General features: G+C 37.8%; 1 protein-coding gene across 3 annotated transcripts in view; it reads right to left on the bottom strand.

Moving 5' to 3' along the window:
- SNTG1 (syntrophin gamma 1) overlaps positions 1 to 12,494 on the bottom strand; it is a 211,605-nt gene that overhangs the window by 178,632 nt on the left and 20,479 nt on the right. For all 3 annotated transcript variants that reach the window (XM_026842717.1, XM_026842716.1, XM_026842719.1), the window contains one exon: positions 4,064 to 4,118. In XM_026842717.1, the coding sequence (XP_026698518.1) occupies positions 4,064 to 4,090 (27 nt within the window). In that variant the 5' untranslated portion in view covers positions 4,091 to 4,118. Of the gene's footprint in view, positions 1 to 4,063; positions 4,119 to 12,494 lie in introns of those variants that run through there.

Below are 12,494 nucleotides of genomic sequence, written 5' to 3'. Positions count from 1 at the left end.
AAAGACACTCCGCTGTCTTCACTACACTTGTGCTCAAAGCAATCATAACAGTCCCTAACATACAGTGCCACCCCACCACTTCTCCTTCATTGCCTATCCCTCCTAAAGAGCTTGTAGTCATCAAATTGGCACACTGCAGTCATGGGAGACATCCCACCATGTTTCTGTGATAGCCAGGACATCATCATTTTCCTGTTGCTTCGTGGCTTCAATCTCCTCCTGTTTGTTACCCATGCTGTGAGCATTTGTATACGTGCACTTCAGATAGGCTGATATCACCAGCACCTTTTTGCATTTAGAGGTCCTTAGTCCAGCCTGAGCTTTCACAGGTGTTACCACAGTTATTGATCCATTTGTTCCCCTGACCCCTTAACCAGTCTCCCCAAGGCCCTGAAATCACTCTTTCTTGATGTCCCGGTTCAGCTAGGGTAGGATTAAGTTTCTCCCAAGCAGGGGGAAGGGATCTCCAGCCAGGTTATTCATACCATGCTGATGTCAGGTCTGGCGTGGCAGCACGGGAAGCTTTCCTTTGTGGCTTTGGTCTGGGGAAGCACGCACTGTGGGCTGGTTGTGTTCACTGAGGTATTTCTCTGTATATCTTTTGTCTTGCTTACTGTTATTACTGTTTATTGTTGTTGTTATTCCTATTGTTGTTGTTCAGATTGTTTTATCACACTGTTGTATTAAATATTTCCTTATTTCAACCCCAGAGTTTGTGCTTAACTAACAACCCTGACCTGCTGTGTGTGGGGGAGGGACAACAGCAATGTGGTCTCTGGTCCCGGCAGGGCCTAAACCACCACATTTGATTTAGGACTTCTCCTGATAATATCTCCACTACCTACCTAAAAACCCAAGGGAGTGCAGTAGTCCTTAGGTCTCACTAGATTGGGGAGTTTTATCATGAGGTCCTTTACCTGGGCCCCAGGAAGGCACCAGACTTCCCTATGAAGCAGGTCTGGTCTGCATACTGGGCCTTTGACACCCCTCAGAATGGAGTCACCCACTGCAACAATGCTTCTGGGGTTTTTTTTATAATTGGTTTTAATACCTGGTCTAAAGTGACTCTGCCTTGGTGGACCTTCACCTTCCTCCTTGTTTGACTCATTTTCTTCATCTTTCTGTGCTTCATTCAAAAGTTCCAGGGCCCTGTATCTATTGTGAAGGGACACCATGGAAGGTGCGGAAGGTCAGGAGGGTATTTTCCTGCCTCCCTGAGCAGGGACCTGTTTCCACCCTCCCCCATGTCTTGGGTCCCCTCCTTCTGCCTGATAGCAAGAGGATGAGGAATTACCTGTCTCGTTTGGAGCCTCCTGTTGCTTTAGGGGTGCTAGGGTGTTACTCCACTAACCAATTTCCCTTTTGCACTCCCTAATAATTCTTAATCTTTCAACCTCTTCTTTGAGTTCTGCCACCAGGCTGAGCAGGTCACCCAGATGATCGGTCGCAGCGCACACAGGTGCTGTCCCTGCTGCCCTCTGGCAGGATTGACAGGCCCAGGCACTCCCTGCAGCCCAAGACCTGGACCACTGCATGTCTGCGTGGCAGCTCTGTCTGGGTCGCCACGTTCTTTCTGGTGGTGGTTTTGATGTAAGTGGAGACCACTATTCAGTCTACTCATGGAGGACAATAAGATGACAACTAGCTCAGATATGCTCTAGACCCCGGAGAGGGACTGTGCCCTGTCCGCTCACTCTGCCTGCCTGAACAGCTGCAAAGTGCCTCGCCTCATCCTTCTGACGCACCATGCCCTGTTTGCCATGCTCCTGGGGGCTGCCTTTGTCTGTGAGGGGTGTGGGGTGTCATCACTCCAGTCTCCACCCACTCTGAGTCCCCGCTGCCCTCAGCAGCAGCAGCTCACTCTTCCCACTCAGGGGGGAGGCGGCTTCAAGATCTCCCATTTCCCTGGGCTTCTGCCTTCTTGGCTTGAAGTTTTGCCGCAAACAAAACAAAGAGGGGAAGAAGAGGAAGACTGAATAGCCAAGATGTCTCATGCCAGCTTTTATTGCCATTATCAAAATTGCCTAGTAACTATTTTGGCGTAGAAGACAGAGGTTATTTTTCCCAGATACATAGTATGATAGAGATTTTGATACAATAGGGGATGGAGGGGAAAGAAGGTTGAAAGTTGTAAATGTGCTGGCTAGATAACCAATTAAACAAAAGTACGTGGAGCAAAGTCTACACGTACTTTATGTTTCATGTCAATAGTTGAAATAAATAAAATAATACCAAAATGTCAGTGGCTAAGTGACTAAACAGTTGCTGAAGATGTGCCAATGGAATAGGACCACAAGTTAATTAAGGCAGTAGTGCCACATTGGTATCTTCTTGAGTCACTATCATCGCTTTCATAAGAAGCTCAAATATTAGAAGATGTTTTGGTGACGGGTGTGGCAAATTTTAAGGTATTAAGAAAACTATATTAAAAGCAATAGATGAAAGGTATACATTGGGAATTGAAATTCCTGACATAATGGATGATTACACCTCATACTGAATTAAAGTGAACAATCATATTAAGTAATTACTTAATACATGGATGGTGCAATTTAAAGGACAGTGTCCACATCAGTGGAGAAACAGAAATGAACCCTTCCAGAAGACAAGAAGTAGATAAAACTCACAACAATCAGGTTACATGATAAAATCTTGTCTGAATGCACACAAAGGAGTACAGACAGACTATGGCAGATGGAGGAAGTCCAAATAACACCCTGCACAGTTCCACCAAAGGGGACATCAGCCTATTGAATGCCCATCACCACAAGCACAGGGGAACACAGAAGCACAATGGCAGGTGGGAACACAAATTAAGGATGCAGAAAAAGGGACACCTGGTCTAGTCCCGTGACACGGCTGTTCCAGAACAGCTCCGGCCCCAGTGTCCAGGTGTGAAACCCATCATGATAAGAAAATGTCAGAGCACCTTTGGAACTGAGTGCAGGTCACTACCTGGGGGCGTGGTACACATTATGGGATGCAGTCTTGGATTACATAGGAGTTTTTATAGGATGTTTAGGGGAGGAACCAAAGGCAGGGCAAAGGACTGCGTGATTTGGAGAGGAACAAGTAAGGGAAAACAGAGGGTTAAGAGGATAAAAAGGGGTTGCTCACATGTAAATAATTTTCTGGTCAGTATGTTTGTCTGGCCATGCCATGAGACTAATCCATGCAGTCTGTTCTCTCCTGTTATTAAATTCCTTTCTAATTCTTTCTTCTGAATCAATTGGCTAATTAATACCAATTGATTCTCATGTTAAAATTGGTTTTAGCCGCAGTTGATTCTAGTGCTGTTCCCATCACTCCACTTCTATTTTTTCACGGGCCTATGGTCACACTTAAAAATATGGCCAATTTCTTTGTTTGCAGTCATAACTTCCTAAACATTGTTTGCAATTCTCAGTGTACAGGTAACTGTCATGATTTTTCAATCATAATAATGCATCGGCATCATTATGTAATTTGGTGTAAATGTTTCTCACTGTGTCTCAATTGCTGAGGTTGTGAAACTGCATTAAAACAATATGTTCATAGACAACCACTGAGTAAATAAGATGACATTCTAAAACTATACCTATTTTAAGAAAAAATAACTCTTTTACCTCATCAGATCAAAATAGCATTGCTTTTCATTTTGGCCATCTTCACAGCTTCCCCTCTCTCCCCACCTTCCTTTTTCCCATACTTCTACATTTCCCCCTTGATTTTGCTGAACAGCTCCAGACAGATTTCTGGTTCCATTGATGCTTTTCTTAATGTACAGGCTTTCAGATATAAACACTTCACTAAGAGCAAAGCTCACACAAAACATAGCTACCTGCACCTACATTGTGCCTAAAGAGGTAAATTAGAACAGGTAGTGATGAATACACCTGGGCAAATTCTTCATCTTCTACTACAGTCTGCCTGTCACCATAAAGTGATCAGCTGAACTGATTATATAATTCCTGTCATTTCAGAAAAAAAAAATTGTAAAAAAAGGATTTTGCATATAAAAAGGATTAAAAGTTCATTGGTTTTGATTTAACTATTATTTCAAAAGAGAAACATGTGATCCTACCTCTTCACAGGCGGTCCTGAAATCCATGTGCTATGACACAGCAAGTGATATTTGTCTAAAATGGAGAGAAAGATTTCATTAGAATGAAAAAGATATTGCAAAATATAAAAGTTATCTGAGCTGAGCAATTGCACTTCCCTTTGTTAGATCCAGTTATAGTTATTGCTTACAAAGAGAAATGATCAAAGTTGCAACAGGATTAGGAAGTGTAAGGTGTTAGAAGTTTCTCCTGGTTTCTACAAAGTACACAGCCTGGTTTCATTGAATATAATCAAAGGAATGCTCATGTTCCCACACCTCCTCCCTTCCATGAGGCATTCAAACTTACTTTTCTTATTGCAAGTGTAAATTTCTTCTTTTGTGTTGGTTGGGTATTTTTTCCCCAAAGCAAGAGTATACTGGATAGTAACAGAAATGTAGACAATTAAGAGTTGCTCTTCAGAATACTCTCTTCTAAAAGACTTGTTGTTTTTGTTTTGGTTTTTGTTGTTTTTTTTTAATTTCCTCCCCCAATTAAAAGACATTATGCATCAAAATCTTTTGTCTCACATTTTATTAACATATAATCTCTCCAAGGAAGCCAGCGTCATTTAACAGCGTGCCTACTTTGCAGAAATATTTATGAGTTGAAAAAACAAATGTTAGAGAAGTCAGGAATACGTGTGAATGCTGGCAAAATGTCACACCAAATCCTGTGATTATTACTTGGCCTGGCCTTTACCTAAAGTGTATTCGTCCCAATGCACGCTTATGCATTCATTTATTTATGAGATAAAACCACTGGAACAGGCTGTTATCAGAGGATAATAACAGTGTCCTGCTACTGGTTCTGCAGTAGAAATGCTCATGCATCAGTCAATAACACTGCCAGGAAATACTTCCTGGACAAAACAGACATTTCATTCAATGGATGGAGAAATGAAACCTGTAACAAAATCCTCTCCATCAAACATTTTACTGCTATTCTGTATTAATTAATGTGCTTACAATTATTTCTATAAATATAGTACACAAAGCTCCAACACAAAATTTGTCCCATTAGCCTAATTTTAAAATAGTATTAAAAAACTGTACGTCACACAGTGCAAAAATGTAAGTCTTAGTAATAATAACGATAATAATAATAATACTAATAATAACAACATCTCTTAATCTCTTAATTAAGGCTCTTAATTTGTTTTGCTGCCCTGGATGAAGTTTTATTAAACCCAAGTGCACGCACACATATGAGGTTAATGTTCGGTATTTACTGAGCTCTGCCTGGTTCATAGCCTGTCCTCTAGACTAATTTCTAGAAGCGCTAGCCTAGGTTTGCTACATTACAAAGCATGAATTTAAAATTCCTTCCTTAACAGCTTTACAAGAGCACCAAGATCCTGTAAAGAACTGTAATTCTGCTCTCAAAGTGCTCATAAAAACCAAGGTCACTATTACAATTTTGAAGACTTTTCTCTCTGGTGGAACAGTCATTGTGCAATTAAGTATGTTTCCTTGTAATTTTTATGAACTCTCTTTCCAGATGCTGAGTAAGCTGAAGTGAGAAAGAGGCTTTACTCATAGTACTTTAAGCATAAATACTTGAACACACAATAATTTAGTAAAGTATTCTGAGGACTTTGTAGCTTTCTGGAAATATAAATATATGTATCTTGAAAATATAAATAAGTACTGCAGTGTTCTACTTTCTTGAGCACTGATTATGTCAGGTCAGTATTTGCTACTGCAGTCAAAAGTGTATTCACTTATGTTATATTTTACCTTATTAATAAAAGTTCTGAAAAATTTGGGTTTGGATAACTTTAGTTCCACTGCCAATGACAAATCCTCTTAGGTTCTTTTTTTTAGCTACCCTTTGATCTAAGTCCTATCTAATCCAGGTCATTTCCACAACTCAGTAATACTCCATCATCCTCTTTGTATTATGCATTTATTTGCTTATTTCAGAAATATTTGTATTATCACATAGAAGAAGAGTCAAGAACAACTAGGCTTTGCAGCATCATAGCTGATTGTATATACAGCTCATGATTTAAAATAACTTATAATACTGCTTAGATAACAATTTAGTAACTTTAGAACTATGAAGCGTCACAGGAATAATACCAAATTATTTACTGAAAAAACCTTTAAAACCCTTTTTAAAACTCTTAAAAAACAAAACAAAACAAAAAAAAACCACAAAACAAAAACAAACCACTTTAAAAAATCCCCAACATTTTAAACACCACTGCCCTTAACTCTAGTATGCTCAAAAATATTTCTGAAAGGCAGAAGCCATAGTTCTCTGTCATATGTCTGGAGAGATGTCATGGCATAGAGACCTTGGCCTTCAGAGTGACAGTCCTCAAACTATAAATATTGCCTCCCACTACTTGTTCATACTTGATGAATCTACCTGCTAATCACCTTGGTGATACTTCCTTTTTTTCCCTACATGCTAAATTACAACTAGCTAAAATAAAATATACAATAAATACTCTCCTGACATGTGTCCTACTGAAATAACTTCTCTTGTTCCCACAGAAAGGTTACACACAGTTTCCTCTGGAAAGATGGTTGGAGGCAATTTTTGATGACCTGTGATAAAAGCTTTTATACTATTAAAGTATTTTCTAAAATGTAAACCTGGAACTCCATAATTCTCAACACAAAATCACACTCATTGCAATGAGTGTACCGGTTTCTCAGTCATTCAACAACTCAGTTACCAATCTTTGCAATATAGCTGCCACTGCTTCTGTATCCCTCTATTTCCTACCAGTGCTCATCTGCAGCTGCACACAGAGAATATAAGCCCATTATCAGTGTTCTTTTCCTGACTAGCAGCAATTTTATAACACTTGATATTTTAGAAACAGCACATAGTGCTTTGATTACAAAGTGCGTAAGTCAGCTCAGAAACGTCATTGTTTCCAGCATTTACACCCCAAATAAACACTCCAGATGATTAAGTTACAGGAATACATATCATGCATCATGCAGAATTTTATGATCTTATGCTGGTAAAATGCCCCAGTAATAATTGTCTCCTCCTATAATACATGAAAAAAAAAAAAGAAAATATAAACCCAAGTAATTTAAAAAATAAAACATTTGTAAAATTATAAACTGTGAAACCCACTGCTGACAGATATCCCCGATCAACCTCTGGATAATCACTGCAACCCGTTTATCTCCAAATCACAGCCATCTTCACCTGAGCACTTCTCCAGCTCTCTTAGAAGCTTCCTTCAGTCTCACTAGACAACCCACTGGTTACACTTCAGCCTGAATATTTGAATTTTTTTGTCCCTCCCCATCCTTAGGTTGTTTTAGGACAAACTGTGCTCCAGAAGGTGAGAAAGGAGCTGCCTGTGGCTCTAAAGGGAGGAGATGCAGGGTACACAGCAAAATGTCAGGACAGACTAGGGTGTGCAAGCACAGGGGGAGGCATGAAAGGCACGCATAACTCAAAGAGGGGCTCCAACAGCAGTGGGGCTTCCTCTAAACGGGTTGGGAACCACTGCAATCAAAAATATGAAAACAAGCAAGCTTTGAAAAGTTACTTTCCTTCCTTTTGACTTGATTTGCAATCTGCACTTCCTCCAAAACTGAGTTACCAAACTTATTTAGCTCACCTCTGCTGATAGATGTAAAGGAAGTAACACGACAGACAGGTTGGGAACAGAACTTGACACCCCCTTGACAGAACAAGCAGTTATTCAGTATGGAAGAAACATTTACTGAGCAGCATTATTATGGCATTTGTGTTCTAAAGGGAAATCAGTGGCTAAAACATAACGGTAAAGTTGAAGGCTATGGCAGCCCTCAGAGACAAAGCTTCATTTAAGATAATGCACTGAGCACTTGAGCTATGCTCTGATCTTCTTATAATAAATCAGGTCATATTCCATTGCTATAATAGATGAAATTTCACAAAGTACTTCCATGACTGAATACTAGAGCATACGTAACAAAATAAGATAGCAAACAAAATTTCATGTGCACACAACAGTAATAAGAGACACTTTATAAAGTGTTTGGAATAGCACAAGCCAAATATAATACTATAGAAGCAAGAGTAAGAAACATTTAATTTTCAAGATTACTGGCGTAAAGTAAGAATACAATATTGTATACACAAATAACAAGTTCAAGGCAAAATGATGTATTATCAAACGCAATTTAATTTAGCATATGGTATCACTGAAGCTTGTATACCTTCTTAGTTGCTGGAGTAAGTCACAAGAAATTCTTACTGTTAGAACTGTGAATTGCTAACTGGGAAAGAAACTAAAACCACATTTCAAAGGTACAAATATCAGACTTGCCACTAATTGTGACAGTAGTTCACTACTAAACTTGATGTTTGCCTTTTCAAGTCCTTCTCCTGACTCCAGTCTACCAACATCTTTTGCTGGAGTTGTCTGAAGGAAATCCTATCTGTCATTTTTTTGTGTGTTAGGAAATGGAAGGTGCATATTTGTAACTCTACAGGGGCTTTTTTCTTTAACAATAATTAAAAAAAACCCAAACCATCTCCACTGAAAATAGGGAAAGAAGGCTTAGAAATTATCCTTATATGTAGCATAGCTGGTCCTATCTGCTTTAAGGGAAAGAAAAATATTTTGGGGAAAAAAGAGGCAATACTTCAAATGCAAATTCCATGAAGGCATATTCATTCCATCCAGCTTGCCACGAGGTGTTTAGTACTGGAAGAGTGGTCAGAGGCATGCAGACAGCACAGTAAATCAAAAGAACAGTTTAGTAACCACAGATTAATAAAGCCCTATCCAGTTGCTGCCTTCCAGGACGCTTGAATTGTATTTCATTTGAACACTGTGTTACTTATTTTTAGTTAACATATGATTTTCATTAATTTAGAATAGTAACATATCAGAATCATCTGATGAAAAATTTCTCAATGAGTTGGGAACAGATAGTCTCCAGATCCAAACACAGCCTCATACTTCCCTCATAGAATTCAATACATGAAGGGGGATCTATATATCCCTTGCACAGAATTACAGCTTTAATAAATTGAAAGATGCTCATAAAGCTGGAGGCCCCTAAGCTGCACGTACTTCAGTCTACCCCATAGTTCAAGGACTGAGATGAACTTTGAAGTCTGGAAATCTGTACACTTCTTTGGCAGGAAGGAAAATAATCACCTGACAAAGTTTTTTTAAGAAAATGTTCATCCATTAGCAAAGCTCATACTTAAAAAGAATTCAAGTCAGCAATTAGTAGCTAAGAAGGGTTTCAATGTTTAATTCATTTTACCTTGGTTATAAGAATTAAATTTACTTTCTAGTCATAATTTATTATTTTAGTTGCAAGCATTAGTAATCGGAAAGCTCAATTAAGGATTCACTGTATAAACATCAAATTTTCCAAGAATCAGTGAGCCACAAGGCAGTATTAACTGAATGAACATCTTGGACTCCTGTTTCTTTATACAGTACTGTTTGTACTGACAATTATCTAGTGCCCCCCAGAACAAACACCCCCAAAATGACTTAACGAGTAACTCAGTCTCGCTTGGCAAAAATAAACTGATGGAAATGACAAAATAAATAAAACAATGCAACACTCAATCTTTCAGAGCGAAAAAGCAGTATTACAGGAGAATAATCTGAAAATGGTGAGGTTAAATGCCAGTGGGCTGTTACTGCATGCCTTTATATGAAATGCTCTATGGTAAAGTGGAACAGAAAAATTTGACTTTGGGTTAAAGACTGGAACATTGATAGAAAAAAAAATCTGTGCCTGATCTCTTGCTTTTCCAGTATTACCTTTTGGTGATTCACTAGAAGTGTCTGAATACAATTACGTACTTAATTCCAAGAGAGGTAGTGCAGATGTCACAGCCCAAGCAGGGCTTCTTCTTAACGGCCCTGGAGGCTGCATGAATTGTGTCATGATTTAGACCATTTCTCAGTTTTGCCTAAATAATAGTGCCTTGTATCAAAGACGAACAGAATTTCTTCTCTGACTATCTGGTACTGCAGTCTGTTTTTTCTCTCCATTATCTCTCAACACAGAATTTCCTTATAAAAGACATACTGGGATTTGTCTGCCAAGGCAATTGTTTCCCAGTCAAATACAAATTTCTTGCTTCTGGCATTCTGCCTAATGCTAACAGTTTGGAGTGTGACTTTCCACATCATATTGCATCTTTTGATTTCACTTAAGTAAAAAAAAGCGCATTGTTCCATATTAAAAAAAAAAAGGTAACTTTATTCTTGTATGCTTTGACTTCAGTAAATGTAGTAGCATAACACCACATATTTATTTGAGATTCATTTGTGATTTTGAGATCAGTATAAATGACTGATATCATATATTTAAACTCGTATATATGCACTGTTAGATCCAAAGAATGGAAAAAAAAATCACGGTGAAAATTTAAAAATCTGTACTTCCCCCAGATGATACATTGTAAAAATCCTGATTTAAAAAAAAAAAAAAAGCAAAAAACAAAAAAACCCAAACAAACAAACAAAAACCACAAAAAAAACCACCACCCAACAACAAAAAAAGTACAATGAATAATGAAAATTAAAAACAGATTAAATGAATAAGGGACATGATACCAGCCTTAGTACAGATGATGTTAATTGAATCAAATGAATATGAATATACTTTACTTCCAGAGTACAAGTGTATAAAGTAGCACTTATTTTCATTTTGTTCATTGACGGAAATGTTTCCCATACACCAAGGAAAATGTAAACCAGGGTTTCTCAACAGATAGTTCTGCTCATATGCTACAATTTGAATCACAAACTCTAGCATATCTTGATAGACCTTGAATTAACAAAATAAGCATAACTGAAAGAAATGACAAAATCTAATCTCAGAGAAAGTCAGAAGTTTCATTAACTTCAATGAAAACAAAACAACGTTATATTTAATAACCCAAGGACAAAAAAAAATTGTCCAAGTTTCATTTGAAACTTCATAACCAAAACAATATTTGATTTTGACCTTTACTCACTTTGATGGGATTCAAATTAACCGAGTAAGGTCAAAACATTTTCATTCTATTTTATAATTTCTTTTTATGAAATTATTCATATTAAAATTCATATTCCTATTCTACATTCACAAAACCAGAATACTGTCTGCAATATTTTAAATTACCAGGTTATATATCACAATTTAATAAATTTGTAATTGGTTTGAGAGAGCAGTGGAGGTGTTTTCAGATGCTTTCCTATTATGTCCATATGTGTGAATACAAGTCTTGTTCTGGATTTGTCTGGTTCAGATAGAATCGGATACCTTTTTGGGATGGGGTGCCAAATGGAGCAGTGAAAGCCACTAGACTTTATCAGTCCTTTTCACCTAGAAGGTAACAAAAATCACAATAGCCCAATGGAAAAAAAAAAAAAAAAAAAAAAAAGTATAATTTAACTTTCAGTGTTTGTTTTCATACTGATACTTGGAGATTGCTTTCTACTTAGTAACCACCATAGTCACCGGTTTTGCAACTACTAGCCAGTTTTCTCCCTAACTTGGAAATGGAATTGGGCTATCAGGAGTAAAAAGGTTCTGGGAATATGCCTGAAAGCTACCTAGGAGGATGGGCAGAGAGGCAGATCGAGAAGTTGTGAGATAACACTGAGTTAGTGCAAGCTGGCAGAACAGAAGAAATGAGGTATACTTATTTTTGTTAGATCAACACACTAAAGAGACACTGAACTTAAATGAGTAAACTTGTATCACCTAGGTGAAACACCAGAAAATAAGACAAATTGGAGATTATAGAGCAAACCCCCAGATTTCTTATTTAAAGTGGGCTAAGGAATTTTGGTGTTGTACTGCAGATAAGACTACTGTGTCAGGTCACTGATCCTTAAATGTCACCAATTTTTCATAGGTTTTTTTCTTCTTCCTCATCTAAAGTATGAATCTATAGATTTTCAATAAATAAACAAATTGATCACAAAACATACAAGGAATAACATGAAAAGTTGATTAATTTAAAATCATCTATTTGTAGTAACTATTTGACAGTTTTAGGTTGAAGTCTGAAGTGCAACTCAGCTTATACTACCACGTCCTGTAATCAACAGTGACCTTCCCATCTAAGAAGATTTCCTATGCCTATGAAAACAAGCATGCACACACTTCCAGTGGTCACCATTAGAAACTATGCACTTGTGATCTCTGGGATAGCATAGCTATGGCACAGAGAACACACAAGGTTTCATACAGTTGCTTCTACAGTGTTGACTAAGCTGCAAAATCACTTGCAAAACCTACCACTAAAAATTAATTTTTCTTCAGTTAAGGAAAAAAGAAGTAGCCTGTTTCAAGTAGTTGACACTGTGCATGAACTAGGAAATTCTAGCCATTGGAGATATTATGGTCATGGTTTGCATAGTCTTCAGATTTCTTTTTTTCAGAGCAGAAACTTCCATATAGAATAATTCCGTACTTATGG

Source organism: Athene cunicularia (assembly GCF_003259725.1).
Source record: "Athene cunicularia isolate RWA chromosome 2 unlocalized genomic scaffold, athCun1 chr2_part1, whole genome shotgun sequence".
Classification (NCBI taxonomy): domain Eukaryota; kingdom Metazoa; phylum Chordata; class Aves; order Strigiformes; family Strigidae; genus Athene; species Athene cunicularia.
The sequence above is the reverse complement of the archived record's forward strand: the minus strand, read 5'-3'. Positions and strand labels throughout refer to the sequence as shown.